We start from the raw sequence: 20440 nt of genomic DNA, 5'->3' as shown, positions 1-20440 counted from the left end.
AAGGTCGTAGTGCATCATGTAAACTCCACTGGTTGGTTAAGGTGTCTAAAGTGAGACCATGTTTCATCAGTGACTCGATAATGATATAATTGCAGGTGTGTGATTGATCAAAGTTAAATAATAGACTCTTAAAAGATTGTTTATCAGATGTGGAAATCAAAAGAATCAATATCTGAGAGAACAAACCCTGAGATGATACGTGAAGATTTATCAACAATACAAACATTCAGAGTCAAAATGAGAAACAGACGAAGCAGATATCCAAAAAAATCAAAAACAATTTATTTTAAATCACAAAAATGTTAGAAAATGGACAGATAACTGAAGCGGTGTATGAATGGAACCCCAGAAATTAAAAGCAAGAAAATCATCAGTTCATGGACAAACCAAAAGTACAATTGAATACAAACAAGCGAGTTGTATCATTTAAATTGAATTAAACTCTGATAAAAACACACATGTGCAAATATCGTAATTTTTAATTATTCAGCTTCACTTTCTTTTTTTAGGTTTCATAGGCGTTAAATTTCAATAAATCCTGTTTCTGCAGCTGATGGTTTAAATTTTTCTCGTGTGGTTCCAGGCCATGTTGGTAGAAGCATGTGCACAAAGCAAGTGATGCTAGTTTTTATTCCTTTTCTTGATGAACTGGTAAACTCATCCTAAGTTTCTGATCTGCTGGTCTTAACTGGACTGATCTCACAAACATCCTGTTTCCTTTCCCCTCACATCTTCTGCTTGTGTCGTGAAACTACGAGAATTTTAGATTTGGATCATAAAGTAACTGATTACCTGAGATTTGGAGAATACACTATTTTTTTTGTCATAGTTGTTAGATGGCTTGAAAAAAAAAAAAAAAACTTAAAACAACTTCTACATCACACAGGAACTCACACCCACGACTCCAACATGAAAAACATGAACATTGAACATAACTGACCACCAGGACAAGATATGTTGCTCCTTAATTAATGAAAGTGAAAAACAGAAAACAATTCATAATATCCCACTGACTTGATGCTCGTTAACATTTTCTGTTTGTTTCCCAAACCATTTAAATGATCTAACTCACCCAATAGCCTTTGTATTTAACTACACTTTTGATTCACAGGATTCCTATTAGTGACATGTGTCGTCTTCGGGAGTCTCTGTTGTACAGCCATGAAAATGCTTCACAAAAGCCAACTCTAACACATTATTTACACTTTCCCAAATCGTTCACCGCGCTTCAATTTCTTAGCCTGTGGAAAAACAAAGAGAAGAAACATTTACATTATTTATTATAAGTTTATTTTTCATTCCCTCTGTGCTTTGTACTAAAAATCTCAGCGAGTTAAATGAAAGATGAAGTTACCTCAGCTTCTTCTCCGCCGGCTGTAGCTGCAGTGGCTGAGATCCCGAACCTCTCCTTCCTCTTCTTCAGCTTCTCGTCCTCTTCCAACTAGAAAAACAAGTTGGTTTCAGTCCCATGTCAACTTCAGACGTTTTATATTAACAGTCCCTTAATTTCCATGTATGGAAACATGGACGTTTTTAAGAAGAAACTTTTAATTAATGCCAAAATGCAAGTTCACTTATCTTTTTAATTTACAGACAATTACCAGATTATTTTAGGAAATATGGAGCAACAAATACATGCAAGTAGAAAAATTATAAATCTGAAAGTGGAGTTGCACCATGAATCTCTGTGAGATCAACTATGCAAGTTCATGTTCACCTTTTGTGAGATGGAGGAAACGTTCCCTCCAAATCTTTCCGCTCTCTTCTTCAGTTGGTCAGCGCTCACCTGTGAGAGACACGAGAACAATCGCCTTAACGTTGTGTCGTTTAATGAAGCAACAAATAAATGACTAAATACTTTTATCACAACACTTACAGGAGCTTTACTGTTGGCGACGGCACCTGTTTGGGAGAAAGGCGAATGGATTGAGTGAGAAACAGCAGATCAGATATTTGAAAGTTAAACAATGCAGAAGTGAGTGAGTTTAGTGACCTGGAGCGGGACTGGACTCCTCTGTGGACGAACCGAACCTGAAGAGAAGGAGCAGAACAAATTCCACCATCATACATAGGGTGAAGACCAAGCCTATAATAACCAGAGATTTGAATTCAGATAATTGGTTATTGTTTCTATCAGTTACAACGACACTGGACACAGAATCTTGATGGGCAAGAAGCATGAGCGTTGTGGAAGTCTTACCTCGCAGCACGTATGGCCTTCTTGCTTTCAGCGGTCGCAGGCATCTTGAAACGTTCAGCTCTCTTCTGTAGCCTCTGCTCAACAGAAGGTAACATTTTAAAATATGAACTGGTTCTGCTGACGAATGACTGCAACTACTTAGACAGATCTTGACTATTTGAATCTATAATACATCTGCGGTTTCACACTGGATAGTAATTTGAGATCTATTTGAAGCAACACTGTGAAACTTTTGCTGAGCAGCAGTTTTTAACTTGAACTCCAGATTGGGTCCAAAGTTTGTCTTTCCCGTCTGAAGAAGCAGATGGAAACTGTCCTGGTCCGACTCATTCACAACCACTGGAACATTCAGAGGAGGGGTGGAGTCTCGGTTGAGCCGCAGGAGGCAGAACATGACGTATGAAGTTTGCAGCAGAAATTGTTTTTTGGTTTACAGCACATCGACCTTGGCCCTTATCACCGGAGGCTCTCGTATCTTGTTGTCTTTCCAAGTTGATGTCTTTATCTACATCTAATACGTGCTCCTCTTCTTCATCCTAATATATTTGTTTTCTTGCAGCTTTACATCCACCCCGAGTTAGAAACGTCATCAACAAATCCACATTTCCTTAATTTTTTATTAGAGGAGTGGCCGAAAAACTTCTGACATAGAACAGGATTAGAGGTTCTGGGTGAGGAGTGGTAATGACAGAGGAAACATTCTCCTTGTTCCAAGTCAGTTAACCATCAACATCGTTTTGAAGCTGCTGTTTTAAAGTTGCACAGTGTTGCTCTAATTTTCAACATGTGACAATCTTTATATAAAAATATACAATCTATGACATCCAATCACATTAGTGTCATACATACTTCGCCGGTGGTTGTTGGAGGAACTATTTTCACCACCTTCTTTTCAGCAGGTCTGAAAGAAATCATGTAAAGAAGTGAAATAAGCAAAGAATGAATTTGGCAATTAAAAAAACTAACTTAATGATCAGCACCTTAATAATAGGCTACAAAAGAGGCTAATTGCCAAGTGCAAATAAGCCTTTGTTTGTTAAGAAGTAAAATAAAACTCACGTCTCGCAATCAACAGATTCGGCGTCCTTGTCAACGCTCACATCGTTGGCAGGTTCAGCTTTAGTGAACTCCTAAAAAAATAAAACAAGAAACTTTAACCACAAGGCTCAAAAACAGTCTGTGAGGGAGGAGATAGCCCACAACTTAAAACAGACAATCCTGTTACCTCTGTGTCCTCTGCCAGCACCTCATCTACGTCTACGTCGTCCTCTGTTGTTTGAAATATGAGATGAAGGGATTCCAAAGAGAAAGATGGAGCAGATGATGAGATCAGTGGAGTTATCACATGAAGGACGGCAAAAAAATATGCTTATACCACGTATGAGTAATAGAGTGCAGCAGAGAAAGGTCCTCACCATGTTCCTCCAGGTAGGCTTGAAGTCGAGCGATGAGTTCCCCTTTATTTCCCTTGGTGTCCAGACCTCGGGCCTCACACTCCAACCTCAGCTCAGCCAGCTACAGCAGCAAGAGAACCAGGAAGAGCACTTTCAATCAAACGAGCAGGTTCTCCTTCCTGTCAACACTTTGTTAAAAACTGTTTCTTCTGTACAAGGAGACCTGAGACTGTTCGTAGTGTAGCCTGCAGATTAAACAACATCTTCTTAAAATATTCTCCACAAACGATCCAGTCAGCTCTTCGATTTATCTCAAATTTAGCACACTGCTTATCAAACTATTTTACTGTTAACAAATACTAGAAACTCTTGCCTCATATATTCTTAATGTTCATGGAAATCAACGACAGAATTATCACGAGCTGTTAAATAAAAAGGTTTTGATCATGTCGCCTACTGCAGTCAATGGGACAGCACCAGTTTCTCTTTTCTAACCATAAATCACAGGCACCTCGTCACTGTTTGGATTAAATATAGATGTAATTGTAATATAATAAATATATTTTTTTACAGTAGGGAGGTCAGCATCCTTGCAGACTGTGATTGGTCAGAGTGTGAAGTTACATCCTGAGTGAGGTGAAGTCACCAGGTTACTCATCACAGCCACTGGTCTTTAGATTCTGAGGTTGCGAGTTCAAAACCCCAAGATGAAGCTCAATAACACGCCTCACGTCTATTTAGGCTAAATGCGTCATGAAACCCTCATTTCCTCTTCCTCCTCTTTATTTCCCTCTTCCTCCTTCCGACAGGCCCCGGCCCCTCGTTGCTTCTCTCATCTACAGATAAAGTATTTTCCTCTCGAGCTGCTGCAGCACGTGTGTCTGATCAACAAAGTTTTTTCTTCAAATGAGGTCAAAGAATCACCGGCAGCGCTGCATTGAAATTGAAAGTGGCGGTAAAGCCTTGTAACAAACAGGAAATACAAATAAAGTTGGACTGAATCCCCACAGGATGTGTTTGTCCTCGTGAACACCCGCTTCCTGGGCGCTAAGTCCTTTTTTAACCCTGTTAGCTGTTAGCTCCGCGGCTGAATGAACAGCGTGAACATCCGCCGGCTGCTACGCGTCCACACGTCTCACGCGCCTCACGTGACGTTCAGCCGCAACTTCGCCCTCGCGCTAAACCGCGAACAACGTCCACGACGCGTTCCACGCGGTCACACGCGCCCGCTGGACGGGATTTAACGCAAATTCGAGTCGGTACGAACCTTCAGCTTCTGCAGCTCGCTCACTTCGGCCATCTTTCTTTGTTGTGGTGTCACTTCCTCCAATCAAAGAGCAGCCGCGCGCCTTGTGAGCGCCGGCCGCGGCCCACAGCGCCGCCCGCAGGTCAGAAGGAAACACTGCAGGCCCCCCACTGAGGTGACCCAGAAACTCTGGTAAACATTTTCTGTTGCGACCTCAAACTTATTTAAAACATCTGCGTTACAACATGTCGGCGGATACTGATCATAGATACATTTCAGTTTTATCTATAAAGCACATCTCATACTCAGAAGTAGATTCAATGTGCTGTCCATCCATCCATCCATCCATCCATCTATCTATATATCCATCCATCCATCCATCCATCCATCCATCCGTCTATCTATCTATCTATATATCCATCCATCCATCCATCCATCCATCTATCTATTCTTATTTCTATCTATTGCCAAACTTGCCTTTAAATGTACAAATAAAGTCTTGATGTCATGTGATTCCCGTTTGTGGGAGTAACTTCCTCTCCAGTAGGAAGTGAAGAGGAACCACAGGACGAGGCCTCCCTGAGGCTTCAGAGCCTTGAAGGTGTTTCCATCTTCTGTTCAGCCTGAATGATCCAGACCCTCGAACATGAAAAAGACCTGGATGATCCAGAGGCTCATTAGCAGGTCGGCTGTGGGACACGAGGTCATGAGGTGAGCAGAGGTCACAGAGGTCAACTTATTTCCATGGGAACTCTTTGATGGATCATAATACACATTTTGACCTATATTTTCTACTTAGTAATAATAATAATATCTTTGCAGAGGGTGACTGTGGTTAAGGGGTCGATCAGGTCGTCAACTAAACATATGGTCGGCAGTTCAATCCCCATCTCCTCCGTTATGATGAAAGTCCATTTTAATGTTTGAGATAAGGGAACTGATTGAGAAAGTCCCAGAGCCAACTTCTACTCATTGGGATTTTCTTGGTCTGTTTTTATTTATATTCCTTGGCTTAATAGACTATTTTGACAAAACTACTCATACTAATACTAATACTTATACTACTAATACTAATACTAGTAATAATAACAATAAAGTTTATTTGTCAGGCACTGTTCAAAACAAAGTTACAAGGTTCTTTACAAGTAAAAAATGGAAAATCGAAGAGAAACAATAGGAAACAATTGAAAGCAATTTGAAGATCACACAGCAATAGATCACTGATACAGAAATACATAAATAAAATGTTACAGATGCAAAAACATTAAAAAAACAAAACACCAAATGATTAAAAAATCGACGGAAAAATCAGAGAAAGTATTTTAGACTCGGATCCTGATGAAAATAAGGACTTATAGAAGACTGATATCTATAATTGTGTGAACTTTGGTGCCTCTAGATTTAACTTACTAGTTTCACATGTGAGCACAGCGTGTGAGGTCATACAGTACATGTTGGAGATGAGGCTCGAGGCGAGTGAGCAGGTTCACGGTCCAACGCTGATGAAACAGGCCTGAGCAGGATTTCCCCTGTGAATGCTGACATTGTTGTAAAAAGAGGTTTAAACAGTGTCACAGTTTGGCATATGATATGGAGACAAAAAATTTAAACTTTCCACAAAGTGACTGTGTGGGTGGAGGGACAAAGCCGGATGAATTTAGGGAGTCACAAGTGCTTCAATAATCCTCATTAACGTTGCATTCCTCCAGGTCTTTCCCTCCCGAGCTCAGAGTCTCTGTGGGACCGTTTGTTGAAATGACACAGAAACCAACAACGGCCTGTTACATGTTGATATTTCAAATACTTCCACACTTAAGCTCGCTGTATTTGCAGATAATATATTTCTGTCTGGATTTGACACCGGAGAATGAGCAGCAGCAACGCAAACTTCAGAGTAAATCCACAAATAATTGGGAAAAATTAGAGACGCAGCCTAAAACGGGTCAGGTGACTTGAGCGGAGAATCAGGTGACCTCTCATGTAGACGCCCGGTGAATGAAGGATTCAAATGTGATACTTTTGTGTTGCAGGAGCTTTAAATCATGTATTTCCCCTAAATTAAGACATTTCCATCTGTTGCACCAGAAGAAACTAAATATTATGTTATATGTGGACTCAAATGCAGATAAAAACTCATCTTTTATATAATGATGTAAAAAATATCAATAGCACAATTTAACAATACTCAAACATGCAAAAAAAAAAGTACTTGATGAAGTTAAATCTAGTGAACGTACCTGTTGTGGGTAAATTCTGCATATTAGTATTACATATTTACACATTTTCTTATATTGTATATCTATATAATCTTGTCAAATTATTAAAGATCCAATGATAAACTATATAATAATATATCAGTCATATGAGGAAGAATGTTCACTAATTTATTCACTGTGATGAATTATCGATGAATCTAAACAACATAATTTGATATTTGTAAATCCAGGTGCAGCTTTTTGTCTGAAACTTTTTAATTTTAATTTTAAAGGAGATTTCTGTTTTCATATGGGACTGAAAAACTAAATTCACATGTTCATACAGAACCTGTACAGTGTTGTAGATACTGGTCATTGCAGTAAATCTGTACTGAACCTGTACTTAATACGTGAGATTACACCTTGACCCGTGTAGGATGTCGATTTAAATGTAGTTATTTGGATCAGGGCCAACACACTCCTACAGTGATCTGCTTCATGCTAAAGTCCATGAGGAATGTGTTGGAGTGTGATTAAGTTTGGAGCTTTCTCTAATGTATGAACAACTGTAATCTCCAAGACGTGCTTTTACTGTAAATACATCATCTGTGCAGGTTCCCCTAAATCTGAGTTCCGGGGGGGGGGGGGGGGGCGAGGGGCTGCAGGGCACCTCCCCTGCTGCTGCACTATGTGAGGTCGAACCCCAGAGAGTTTATAAAGACACGTCTCCTGCCGCCCTCAGCTCACCGACAGGACTTTTCACAGGCGCCTGAGGATGTGGACGCTCACCGGACTGTTGCTGCTGCTGGCGGCAGCTTCACACACCGAGGCCAGTAAGTAGAGACTCCACAGAAAGTCAGGTGATGAGAATAATCCAGACGCTGTCGTTAAAGAGAACGTGTTTGAAAGTCTAACAAACTTTAAAATGGAAGGAGATTAATAAATCCAACATTTTAGCAGAGGTAGAGGAAATATTCACAATTATTTAATTAAGTTCAAGTTGCAATTCTGCAATATAAAAGTAATTTCTTACCATTAAGGAGATGCAGATAAAGTCTACAAATTAAAAGCACTCATAATGTTCCTGGGAATGTTTTATTATAATATACTATATTGTTGGATGTAATTTAACACTAATTGAACCTGACGCAAAGGAATAAATGTACCGATCAATACAAAGAGAAAGAGATGTGTTCAGGTTCATAATGTCTGTGTCCAGTTTAAGACCAGTTTGGTTTCCCATGACCTTTCTACTCAACCATGCATGATAACCAACGTGCAGCTTTTTGTCTTAATCCTTTTATTTTGAACTTAAAGGTGATTATCTCTCTGGAAATCCGGCTGAAAAACTAAACTCACATGTTCAATGCGATAATGCAATAAATCCACCAGCTGCATTTTAATATTATGGGGAATGTGAGATTAAAACCAAATTTACATTTCAGGAAATATGTTCATTTTGTCTCTGTAATATTTCAGAATCCATAATCGATAATCACGTTCAAAATCTGCTTTAGCAAATAGCTTTGTGATCTGCCAACACATGTGATCTGCAACTGTTACGAGGTTTAATCCAAATTCAGGCCTTTGATAATGTTAATCTGTGATAAAAGACGCACACATGCACACACACACACACACACACACACACAAACACACGCACACTCAGCTGAGCATCACATGAGGGGGATTGTGGGGATTTAAGATTATTATTGGTAATAAAAATCCCTCATTTGGACGCTGACACTCACCTTTACCTTTCATCAGATTACTGACATAAGAAGTTAATATGATAAGAAAATATAATTGTGTAACGGTTCCACATGTTCCAGTTATGGAATTTGTTGAAGCTGTTAAACCAACAGAATTCATGTGTTATAATAAATATCAAATATTGTCTTTTACAGCAGAAGAAAAATAAAAACTCTTGTTGCTGATAAATACATTTTAGTGGAATCGTTTTTATACTGTAATAAGTTATAAAGGTAAGTTAGGACCTTTTTTAACTGATATACTGTGTTAAAGAAATGTTTTGAGCTGTGTGTGTTTTCTGTTTTCAACACAATATTTGTCATTTTGATATTTTAGAGCCCAAAAACCGTTTCTCTCGTTATCCTTCATGGAACACGAAGATGTACCCGATCTGGAAAGATGCAGACCCACGATACAGAGACTCCTGGAAAGGTATGTATGTTGAAATTATAATTAAAAATGTTCTTATTTCACTTTGTACGTTATTTGTTATACTTGTTATTTAAAGTTTTCTTGGCTCCTCTATGAGGTAGTAGTGGTTTTGGAGATGATGTTGTTACACCTCCTGACCACCAGGAAGCCCTGTTACTTTAAATCATTTGTGAACAAAACCGAAACAGTTTTTGTTAACGTGAGGGTTCACAGTCCGGTGAGTTCTCTGTTTACCTGTCGGCTCCTGCAGGAGGAAGAGTGAGCTTCAATGTCGCCAACGACTCACCGACTCTGACCGGAGCCAAAGTGACCTTCAGCATCGACCTGGAGTTCCCTCACAACCAGAGGGTGCAGCCCGACGGAGATGTTGTGTGGGCCGAAGACTGCACAATCAACGGTAACACAACGTGCACACACAATACAGGCGCGGAGTGAGCTCAGGTTCACCTGTCACAGATGTTCCTAGTCCTCAGAGGATGAACCTTTTTGATTCTGGTGATCACCTGACCTTCCTCTGAGGTTCATATCTGTGGTTTTGACTGAAATGTCTCAATAAACATTGGATCTGTTGCAATGTCTATTGGGTCTAACACGTGCTCATGGTTCCCAGAGGACGAACCCTCATGACTCTGGTGAGCCCCTCACTTTACCTCTATAGCGCCACCAGCAGGTCAAACCTTTCACCTACACAATCAAACATCTCATCATCTACAAGACATCCAGGTTCCTAGAGAATGAATCTGAGTGACTCTGGTGATCTGTTGACTTGTGCTGTAGCGCCACCAAGAGGTTGAGAGTTGAGGTTTTTAATAAAATATAAACTTCTGGATTTACTAATATATGATTTGTATTTGGTGGCAGTAGCAAAAGGACATAAATATATTTGTAGGCATAAATGTAAAAATAAGAAAATACAAAAATACAAAATCAGTGAAATCACAGACACAAAATTAACGTTATGATATAATAATAAAGTTCTGAGATGTGTTTGATGGCAGCATAATGTAAAATGTGTACATAAGAATAATACCATGGCAAACAAACACCTTGATTTTATAAAATGAATTAATGCTTCAACTTATAGTATTCAAATTATATAAATATCTATGCTGTAAACTCTCATTTAAATCCATATTTGTCCTCGTCTCTAACGCTGCCTCAGGAACCAAACACCACGAGTCGGAGCCAGTGTACCCAACACAGGGCACGGACTGGGAGGCGGTTTTCCCTGATGGGACGCCAGTGAAGAAGGACAAGAAGCCGGACTATGTCTTCGTGTGGAAGACCTGGGGTGAGTGGAGCTGTCCTCTCGTCTCAACGTCTCTTCTGAGGATCAGAGAGGGTTTGACCTTTGGACGGATTCCACATGAGCTTCACATCACATGAGCAGATTATAATAGAAGACCATCTTACTTGGAAACCACTTATATTTAAAGACAAAAGTGTAAAGCTTTGGATTCTCACCTGACACATTGACTCATTTAGATAATTCATAGAAGCCTGTAGTGATGAGGTGGAGTGAGTCTCAGGTGTGTCTCTGGATGCTCATTGGACAGGTCAGTACTGGCAGGTGGCAGACGGCCCCTCCTCCTCTCTGACCATCGCCACAGACGACATCCCACTGGGCTCCTACACCATGGACATTGTGATCTACCACTACCGCAGCAAAGAGAGGTTCATTCCTCTGGGATACGCCTCCACCCAGTTCTCCATCACTGGTCAGTTGGTTTCACTTGTTGATAACAGACATGACAATCCCCAGGATTCTCCTCTAAAATGAAAGGATCGTTTCATTCCCTCCTCCACCCGTGCAAGCCTTAGAACCTTAGATATAATGTCCAACTATGCCCATCCATTGTTCCAGATCAAATCCCTTTCACCGTCTCCCTGGACCAAGTCAACGATGCCGTGGCCGGGGACCTGCGCTTCATCCTGAACCGGGCGATCGCCTTCACCATCACCCTCCACGACCCCAGCCAGTACCTCAGGGACGCAGACATCACCTTCAACTGGGACTTCGGGGATGAGAGTGGAGCCCTCATCTCCAGGGAGCTCTCCGTCACCCACACCTACATCCGCTCCGGCCCCTTCAAGCCTCAGGTGGTGATCCAGGCTGTCATCCCGGACAAGGCCTGTGATCCGCCAGTTGATACCCCGACCACGGCCCCTGGTCCACAGCCTGAACTGGGTTCCACAGGTGAGGTGCAGATATTCACAAACAGCCCATTTTAAAAGCTCATCCCTTTTCTTGGCTCTTCGAAAACGTATATTTCACAAATTGTCACAAGCTCAAATCTTTAAAGGGGACATATTATGAAAATTCCACTTTTGTAGTGCTTCTACACATTAATTTGGGTATCTAGCCTGTCTACCATCCCAAAAACTCTGGAAAAAAACAACTCCTGCGATTTGTTGTGGTTCCTCTATGTCAGAAACGATACGCTAGAGTGCGTCGAATGGGATTACGACCGAAATAAACGTCATAGTCACACCATGCCCATGAAGGCAGCCTCGCTACATGGCCTTGGACGACCGAGCTAACGCTAGCCGGGCTCCACAAGCTCCCCCTGGCTAGGGGAGCCCGGCTAGCTTTAGCTCGCGAGCTAACCAGGCCGCTCGAGCCCGGCAGGCGTTAGCTCGCTGCTGCTACCCGTCAGTCATTAAAGTGGCCGCATAAACAAGGGACCCCCGGGACCCCCGGGACACCTCTAAACTTTGACTCAACAGTGTGGAAGGATGCTGCTGCTGCGCCAGCTCAAGCTCCCACTGCTCCCACTGCTCCCACTGCGGGGCTGCACGGGAGCTGGGGCTCTCGCAGACAGGCTGACCGGGGGTGAGGGAGGCGGGGCACTCAAAACAGGTCAATCTGAGGAGGGCTGTTTGAGACAAGGTGCTGTTTTAAATGATCCTTGTGGTATTTTTAACAAAACATGTCACAGACATTTCATTAGGACCCAAAGGAACCATATCAACTGTGGTAAAATGGGCATAATATGTCCCCTTTAATAATATTAATAATAAAAGCATGGACCTAACTCAACCTCCTGTATGCGGGCAGTGAGAGCTCCTGCACTGGCATCTGCTCTCCCTCTACTGGTTTCCACCAAGGCCACTGGCCTGCGTGTCAACATTGGGCCTTCAGACACAGAGGAGGACAACATCGAGGATGAGGCCTCCACTGCCTCCGTCACTCAGCCGGCACAGGAAGCACCTGCAGTGACAAAGACCCCCTCCCCCACCAACCGCCAGGCGCCGGCTGACTCCCACGGGCGGCGTGGCCTCGCAGCAGGTGAGCTTCTCTGGGTCTGTGTGTGTCTTCACAACAACAACACATCACAGCATCGTGTCCTCCTGGAGAAACACTGAGCTCACACCAGCTCATACAGTTCTCTGAGACGCAAATATGATGCAAATCTTTAAAGAGACATTTTACTATGAGGCACAAACAGACTGAGCTCACGAGGAGTTATCATTTGGTTTCTGATTTACATGTTAGCACCATGATCTCTTTTCAATGTGCTAAGGGACTGAGAAGCAGAAAGTAAATATTGTTGTTATTAAATATAATAACTTGGGTGATGATATATCTGACATGTAACTGTATATAGAATTTAATGTGATCTCCCCTGACTCACATCACATCCTTCCACCGTCTCCTCCTGTTGTTCTCCTGTAGTTCTACTAACGAACAATCGCAGATGAATCTCGTTGGAGGTAATAAATATAATAAATATGCTTTTTGCCGATCATCCTCTTCAGGTGCAAAACGAACCCCGACAGGCCGAGCTGCAGCGGTGGTGGTGGCTAAGAGACAAGCTGCTGATAAACCCTCTGAGGACGACTGTGTGATCTATCGCTACGGCTCCTTCTGCACCGGCATCGAGGTGTTCGGTGAGTCACCGCTCACCAGCGTCCATCAGCGAGTCAAATCAAACAAGTGTCCGTCCTCAGCCCTGTGACCCTTGTGTCTCTTTGTGTCCAGAGGGCATCGGAAAGGTAGAGATAACACAAATGAGCAATGCTGTGATGGGAACACCGGAAGTGGAGAAGAAGGTGTTGGACATCACCGTCACCTGCCAGGGAAGGTGAGCGCTCCCTCTCTGTACGTCTTCAAGAAACATTCCATTTCCTGTTGGACTCACTTGTCTACCCCCCGCCCCACCCCCCCCCCCCCCACCCCCCATAGCTTCCCTAAAGAGGTGTGCAGTGTGATCCTGGATGCCGAGTGCCTGAAGCCAATCCACTCGGAGTGCAACACGGTGGAGCCTTCGAAGGAGTGTCAGCTGGTGCTGCGGCACTTCTTCAACGACTCCGGTGTCTACTGCATCAACGTGTCCATGGCCAACGACGTCAGCTTAGCCGTCACCAGCGCCAGGTTCAACGTGGAGATGGGTGAGCAGCAGGACCAGCTCCCAGCGGCCCACAGGTTGAGTGTTGGCCTTCACACTGACTGGGATCTTTGTGTTTCAGGTCCCACTGTGTCCTCCTCTGGTGCAGTTGCCATGTTGCTGGGTGTGCTGGTGCTGGTTCTGGCAGCAGGAATAGTGGCATATTCCTACAAGTGAGTTACCTGATGTTTTTTGTGGATATCACTCTTCTGCTCATTAAGCTGTCGTGGCCTGTCATGAAGCAAACTCCTCCTCTGCCAATGGGAAGGGAGTAAATCAGCAGGTTTACCAGTATAAAGATATTTGAGCTTCTCCTTCACCAGGCGCTTCAAGTCCTACCGACCTCTGAAGGAAGACTCGCTCACGTCTGGAGGCCGGCAGCTCGACGCCACTCAGAGAGGCTCCGGAGCCTCCATCTTCTGGAACCTCCTGAACAGACGAGGAGCCGCGGACAACTGCCCCCTGCTGCAGGACAGACCGGTGTGAACCAGCACCAGCCCCCCCCCCCCCCAAACCACACAGCCACACCAAGCAGCAGCTGATTCACAGCGTACAGATAACTGGAATGCCTTTTTTTTTATACTTTTTTTAAAAACATGTTTTCTAAAATGATAAAACTTCACGAGTGTGTAACATTTAGCTTCGAATCATAAATGAACTGGAGTTGTACTTAAGACCTGCTGTGATCTTTGGTAATAAAAGTGTCTGCGTCGATTTGGACCAAACTGAGTTCTTTGTTCAAATCATGTTTTGTTCATGTCTCATTTCTCACTGTGTAAAAGTGGCTGAACATTTAAAACAGTGGGAGGCTGGACTGGGACAGGGATCCCTCATGTGCAGAGCTGTACCCCCCCCCGACCCCTCATGACTCAAGAAAAATAATAAAGTTGGGTTTTTGCTACTGAACCACAAATCTAAAATGATGGAGCTTTAGTGTTGTTTTTATTAAAAACGTGTGTGTTCTATATGAAGATATCATAGATGTTTTCTACATAGACACAGTTTGACTTCAAATTAAATAGAAAAGCATCCGACTGGTTTTAACGTATAAATGGTCTTTATTTATATAGTGCTTTTCTAGCCTTGATGACCAGGACACACCCACATTTATAAAGAGGGAAGACTGGGATCGAACCGCCGACCTTCTGGCTGGAGGACGACCGCTCTACCCCCTCAGCCACTCCTGTTATCATCTGTTAAATGTCTGAGGATCGAAAATGATTTTCAACATTTTAAATGACTGTTATTTCATTATGATTTGTTCAAACACACAGTTTATTTAGTTTGAATGAACAAAAGCAAAACAACTTCACATGTGACAGGAACTTTATTTTGTCGAGAGCCAAATTTGACATTTTCAAGACTTTGAAACTGAGCAGCCAAAACTGGTAATTGATCAAACATTTCTGATTGGAAGGATTCCAGGAACACATTGCAATCAATTTATTTTCTGTTGAACTAATGCCTGCGTGTCCCTTTTAATATTCTTCTCCTTCCTCCTCTCCCTCTCCCTCGATGGAGTCGACTCCGACCTCCTCGTAATCCTTCTCCAGAGCGGCCATGTCCTCCCTGGCCTCGGAGAACTCCCCCTCCTCCATACCCTCACCCACATACCAGTGCACGAAGGCCCTCTTGGCGTACATCAGGTCAAACTTGTGGTCGAGCCGAGCCCAGGCCTCAGCGATGGCGGTGGTGTTGCTCAGCATGCACACGGCCCTCTGGACCTTGGCCAGGTCTCCACCAGGAACCACAGTGGGCGGCTGGTAGTTGATGCCGACCTTGAATCCAGTGGGACACCAGTCCACAAACTGGATGGAGCGTTTGGTCTTGATGGTGGCGATGGCGGCATTCACATCTTTGGGCACCACATCTCCACGGAACAGGAGGCAGCAGGCCATGTACTTACCGTGGCGAGGGTCACATTTCACCATCTGATTGGCCGGCTCGAAGCAGGCGTTTGTGATCTCAGACACGGAGAGCTGCTCGTGGTAGGCCTTCTCTGCAGAGATGACGGGGGCGTAGGTGGCCAGAGGGAAGTGGATACGGGGATATGGCACCAAGTTGGTCTGGAACTCGGTCAGGTCCACGTTGAGGGCACCATCGAAACGGAGGGAAGCAGTGATGGAGGACACAATCTGACTGATCAGCCTGTTCAGGTTGGTGTAGGAGGGACGGTCGATGTCCAGGTTCCTGCGGCAGATATCATAGATGGCCTCGTTATCTACCATGAAGGCACAGTCAGAGTGCTCCAGGGTGGTGTGGGTGGTCAGGATGGAGTTGTAGGGCTCCACCACAGCGGTGGACACCTGGGGGGCGGGGTAGATGGAGAACTCCAGCTTGGACTTCTTGCCGTAGTCTACAGACAGACGCTCCATCAGCAGGGAGGTGAAGCCAGAGCCGGTGCCACCGCCGAAGCTGTGGAAGACCAGGAAGCCCTGAAGACCAGTGCACTGGTCGGCCTGGAGAGACAGAGAGGATATGAGACACAATATTATGATTTAGTTTGATGTTTTCTGTCATTAAGACCTAATACCTGATGCACAGTTACTCACCAGTTTGCGGATCCTGTCCAGCACAATGTCAATGATCTCTTTGCCGATGGTGTAGTGTCCACGGGCGTAGTTGTTGGCAGCATCTTCCTTCCCAGTGATCAGCTGCTCAGGGTGGAACAGCTGGCGGTAGGTTCCAGAGCGAACTTCATCTGAAGAGACAGAGTCAGTCAGAAATGACTCAACAGTTTGATTTAATAAATCAGAGTAACCGTGGTCTCTACATTTCATGACAGCTTACCGATGACAGTGGGCTCCAGGTCCACGAAGACGGCTCTGGGGACGTGCTTTCCTGCTCCGGTCTCACTGAAGAAGGTGTTGAAGGAGTCGTCTCCTCCTCCCAGAGTCTTATCGCTGGGCATCTGTCCGTCCGGCTGGATCCCATGTTCCAGGCAGTACAGCTCCCAGCAGGCGTTACCGATCTGGACTCCGGCCTGACCAACGTGGATAGAGATGCACTCACGCTGTGGAAGGAGAAAACAAGAACATATCTCAACTGTGTTCACTTCAATTCATTTAAATAACACTGTTGGTGATTTCATGTTATCTACAATTACTGCAACATAGAAGCATCTAGAAATACTCAGTGGCGCCCCCTATGTGAGATCGACAGGAGGTGCACCAGGAGGCACCTCCCTGCACCACAGTCATCTGGGGACAGAGGCTGACTCCTCTCCTCTCCTCCTCTCTCCTCTACTCGTTTTTGTCCTCCTGTCATTTCCCCCCCTCTCGTGCCACCCGAGCTCCTCTTTAGCAAACATAGGCACGAATTCAAATTCATATGCACGCACGAGCGCTGGCGGGCGCGTGCACGTCACCAGCCGGTAATATTCCACTTGCTCCAGTGCAGAGAGGATGTGCACGATCAGGAATAAATCATCAATCTGATCCATGAGAGTTTGGTTCTCTGTTTAAATCTGATTATTGTCCTGATTGAATGATCCACTCGGATTGAAAACAATGAAAATGTGTTTTGTTTATTTCGGATTCCTCCTGTCATGTTTAAAAACAGAAGCTTTGCGATCATGTTTTGATTTTCATAATCATGGATGAGAACGAGATGAATTGAGATGAACAATAAAGCCACTGCTATGTCCTATGAATTAAAAATGACAGCTGCAGCACCATGTCTCACCCATCCCCACCCAGTCTGCCCCCCCCCCTCCTCACCCCACACGCCTTGAGACAGGGGAGGGCTTTTATTAATTGATATTTTTATTTAATTAACACATTAAATTTGACAAATTTCGGAATCAAAAGACGAACACTGGAACCACATATGAAGGACAGGTCAGATTTGTCCTGAGTGGAGCTGCAGAGCTCAGTGCATTGTTCTCCTCTCTGCACAATGACAGTCACACCATGTCCCTGCAGCGCTAATGTGCAGCCACATCATTGTTTCTACCTTTCTCCCTGAATAGAAACACACTCAACGCACCTTCACATCACGTTACTGTGGCTGTAAAGGCAAAGAGGCTGTGTGATGATTATCTGCCGACGTCCAGCAACGAGACTCTGCAGCAGCTTCGCCTCCTTCTCTTTTCTGCCTCACACACAGAGTCGGAGAATAAAAGCTGAGACTCACCATGTTTCCAGGAGGAAGAGGAGAGGTGGAGAAAGAGGACTTTTACAAACGGTGGGTTTGCGTTGCGTGTTGTACCCAACGGGGTCGATGCAACAACTGCTGAACGCGAGGGCGGCGCTTCCAGATTTATACACGGGATCTGCTCCTGTGTATTGAGGGGGGGGGGGGGGGGGCGGACAGTACCACTGTTCAGTGCTCACTGGGAAGAATAGATTCTTGTTGTTATCATTGGGAAAAATCTGCTCAGAAAAAATTAACTTCACTATTCAAGATTCAAGATTCGAGATGAGATGAGATGGAATAATCCTTTATTAGTCCCACAGTGGGGACATCTGCTGTGTGACAGCTGTAGAGACATCAGTAGAAGTAAACATGCAATATAAACTCAGAGAAATATGAAAATATATACACAAAGGCAGTATATGTACTGTGCAAACAGAATATATATACTTTATACTAAAACACGTAACATAAGAGCCATTTTATTGCACTGGCAGAAATGTTATGGGTTATATTTAGAACATTAAAGATCTGTTGGTAATTGGTGTTTTTCTTTTTAGATTTCAGTCTTGATATAAAGTCATTTTTCATAATGATATTTTGAAGGTAGAAAGATGAGGTCATGCTCATTGAATAAAGATGTTTTAACGCCACCTGACAGCACCTCTCACAGTGCTCCACTATGACTAAGACCACTTGTATAACTTATAAACACATGTTTGACTTGAAACACTCTTTTTTCTCCTGTACTTTATTACATTTGATAATTACATAACAACCCCCATGTCTTGTTCATTTTTAATTTTCTTGCAAAGTGTATATATTTTATTGTATATAGATTATATTTTTATCTGGATTTAGTCGTTGTAAATTGTAATTTTTGTCATCGTGTGATGTAATTTTCTGTCTGAGGTCATGCTCAGTGAGTTAAGGTCTCAGTCAAACACAGCTAATTTATTTCGCTTGCGGAGGAATGAGCACAGATGACCTATTTCTCCAGAAATGTAAACCTGCAGATCAGTAGAACTAATCCGTGTTCGTGTTCTGAGTATATGAGCAAATTCTGTTTAAAAATAAATAAAAAACTGTGTCTCGTCTGCAAGTGCTCGGTGCGGCCGACACGTAACAAATGATGCAAGATGGCTGAATGCTTCTGTTACACAAGATGCTTCCATCTCACTGGAGCAGCCAGGCGGCCATGTTGCTGAGGCCTGCCATGGTCTCCGCCCGGCATGCCAGCTCTCCTCCTCTCCTCCCTCTTTGTCCCAGATTCACTGCAATGATGTCATTCAGTGGGCCGATCACGTGACTGCCTGCCTGCATGTGTGTGTGTGTGTGTGTGTGCTGGGGATGGGCTGTGCCTCCTTAGATCCTTTACTGATTGAGGGACTTGAATTGCCTGAGAGCAGTTTATGTGACATCGAGGTGAAGGTCTCTGCAGTCTGGCTTCTGCAGCTACTACATGAACACATGACCCTTTAAGCTGAACTTTCAAACTCTGCAAAGCATGGGAGTAATTTGAGAAGAGGCTTGTGACATAATCAATATTCATATTCTACAGTAAGTCTGCAAAATAACTCACCGCAGAACGAACCAGACACTGAAGGTTTTTGTCTGAACAGCCGCCGCAATGTGGGAATAACCATTATTTATTCAGGGAGGTCAGGATGTGATTTACAACCGGCCGTTGGTGAGTGCTTTGCTCAGTGTGAACTGCAGGGGAAGAAAGAGAGGAAGCGACCATGGCCCTCAGCCAGGATTTCATGAGAGAACGTTCTCCACTGCTCCTCCTCCTCCTCCTCGTCTTCCTCCTCCTCCTCCCCAGCAGCTGTGACACAGGGAGGGTCTGAGCAGCTGCTCACCAAGAGGAGAGAGGAGGGATGGGAATGCTGGAGACAAGGGAGTGGTCCTTTGTGGCTGGATAAGGCAGCACTGCCTCCTGTAACCAGAGAATCTGAACCAACCAAGTGACCGAGCACATTTTCCATCTGTCACAGGTTTTGTTACAGGTGCAGGTCACTCAATGGGACGTGAGATATAAGAGAGAGGTTCAGGTTTATTAATAATGATGAGCTGAGACACTGAAGGATGTGCTGGAGCCCCCATGAGAAACTGCTTTTTAGTTTATATATTGATATACTTACGATGACAAATATAAATGTCATTTAAAACATTCAGCAGCTATTTTGATTTCATCGGTTTGATTAAAATAACATCGCACAGGCACATATACATGAAATAAATTTATAAACAACATTTATTATGATCTATTGATCTTTTTCCAGGGTCATCAAGTTGAATGGTGAGAGGGAACTGCACAGACGAGAGGTGGAAGGATAAAGAAAGTGAAAACATGTAACGATCACATTATTAAATCAAACATAATCCAGAATAAACTGAGGAATAAGAGGGAGAGACTCACATGAAAACTTGTCATGCAAAGAAATTACTGTTAGCAGCAGGTTCCTCCTCTTCTTGGGGTTCTCACAGTTAGCATTAGCTTCCTCCTCTCCCCTCACTTCATGATTGTAGCTACATTTTGCTGAGGTGATTGTATCGTGGTGTTGCTGCAGGAACTGCTGTTAGTTGTTGATTCTGATGTTTAGCAGCTGTTTACAAGTGATCATCAAGTGATGAGTCCTAAAAATAACTTCCCATTTCAAATCCTTCCACCAAGTTTACTGATAATCTTCTCCAGT

The 20440-nt window shown here is 43.6% G+C and overlaps 3 protein-coding genes across 3 annotated transcripts; 1 reads left to right on the top strand and 2 right to left on the bottom strand.

The window, feature by feature from the left end:
• Nucleotides 1–264: 264 nt before the first annotated feature.
• Nucleotides 265–4995, bottom strand: sarnp (SAP domain containing ribonucleoprotein). The gene is made up of 11 exons (XM_062391037.1): nucleotides 4862–4995; nucleotides 3616–3715; nucleotides 3426–3469; nucleotides 3260–3330; nucleotides 3050–3101; nucleotides 2201–2274; nucleotides 1994–2031; nucleotides 1877–1902; nucleotides 1718–1786; nucleotides 1355–1441; nucleotides 265–1241 (listed from the first exon to the last, which is right to left on the bottom strand). The coding sequence occupies exons 1-11, from the start codon at nucleotides 4892–4894 to the stop codon at nucleotides 1200–1202; spliced, it is 636 nt and encodes a 211-aa protein (XP_062247021.1). The 5' UTR covers nucleotides 4895–4995; the 3' UTR covers nucleotides 265–1199.
• Nucleotides 4996–7810: 2815 nt separating this feature from the next.
• On the top strand, nucleotides 7811–14109 carry pmelb (premelanosome protein b). The gene is made up of 12 exons (XM_062390985.1): nucleotides 7811–7868; nucleotides 9124–9219; nucleotides 9470–9616; nucleotides 10382–10510; nucleotides 10776–10937; nucleotides 11084–11416; nucleotides 12278–12508; nucleotides 12979–13110; nucleotides 13202–13304; nucleotides 13406–13611; nucleotides 13690–13780; nucleotides 13931–14109. Exons 1-12 carry the CDS (start codon nucleotides 7811–7813, stop codon nucleotides 14091–14093), a joined length of 1851 nt encoding a protein of 616 aa, XP_062246969.1. The 3' UTR covers nucleotides 14094–14109.
• An 810-nt stretch (nucleotides 14110–14919) lies between these two features.
• LOC133956142 (tubulin alpha chain-like) lies at nucleotides 14920–17878 on the bottom strand. The gene is made up of 4 exons (XM_062391006.1): nucleotides 17742–17878; nucleotides 16398–16620; nucleotides 16160–16308; nucleotides 14920–16066 (listed from the first exon to the last, which is right to left on the bottom strand). Exons 1-4 carry the CDS (start codon nucleotides 17742–17744, stop codon nucleotides 15086–15088), a joined length of 1356 nt encoding a protein of 451 aa, XP_062246990.1. The 5' UTR covers nucleotides 17745–17878; the 3' UTR covers nucleotides 14920–15085.
• Between the last annotated feature and the right edge of the window lie 2562 nt (nucleotides 17879–20440).

Source organism: Platichthys flesus, chromosome 7, assembly GCF_949316205.1.
Source record: "Platichthys flesus chromosome 7, fPlaFle2.1, whole genome shotgun sequence".
Taxonomy (NCBI): Eukaryota; Metazoa; Chordata; class Actinopteri; order Pleuronectiformes; family Pleuronectidae; genus Platichthys; species Platichthys flesus.
The sequence above is the reverse complement of the archived record's forward strand: the minus strand, read 5'-3'. Positions and strand labels throughout refer to the sequence as shown.

What these genes read in the sequence shown, in the direction of transcription:
- sarnp (XM_062391037.1), bottom strand. Translation starts at nt 4,894, where the DNA reads ATGGCCGAAGTGAGCGAGCTGCAGAAGCTGAAG. An exon ending in GCGAGCTGCAGAAGCTGAAG is followed by an intron (nt 3,716 to 4,861) that starts GTTCGTACCGAC and finishes TTGCTGCTGTAG; the next exon opens with CTGGCTGAGCTGAGGTTGGA. An exon ending in CCGGCGGAGAAGAAGCTGAG is followed by an intron (nt 1,242 to 1,354) that starts GTAACTTCATCT and finishes GTTTTTCCACAG; the next exon opens with GCTAAGAAATTGAAGCGCGG.
- pmelb (XM_062390985.1), top strand. Translation starts at nt 7,811, where the DNA reads ATGTGGACGCTCACCGGACTGTTGCTGCTGCTGGCGGCAGCTTCACAC. An exon ending in AGCTTCACACACCGAGGCCA is followed by an intron (nt 7,869 to 9,123) that starts GTAAGTAGAGAC and finishes TTGATATTTTAG; the next exon opens with AGCCCAAAAACCGTTTCTCT. An exon ending in ATACAGAGACTCCTGGAAAG is followed by an intron (nt 9,220 to 9,469) that starts GTATGTATGTTG and finishes CGGCTCCTGCAG; the next exon opens with GAGGAAGAGTGAGCTTCAAT.
- LOC133956142 (XM_062391006.1), bottom strand. An exon ending in CCTGGAGCCCACTGTCATCG is followed by an intron (nt 16,309 to 16,397) that starts GTAAGCTGTCAT and finishes CTGTCTCTTCAG; the next exon opens with ATGAAGTTCGCTCTGGAACC. An exon ending in TGGACAGGATCCGCAAACTG is followed by an intron (nt 16,067 to 16,159) that starts GTGAGTAACTGT and finishes CTGTCTCTCCAG; the next exon opens with GCCGACCAGTGCACTGGTCT.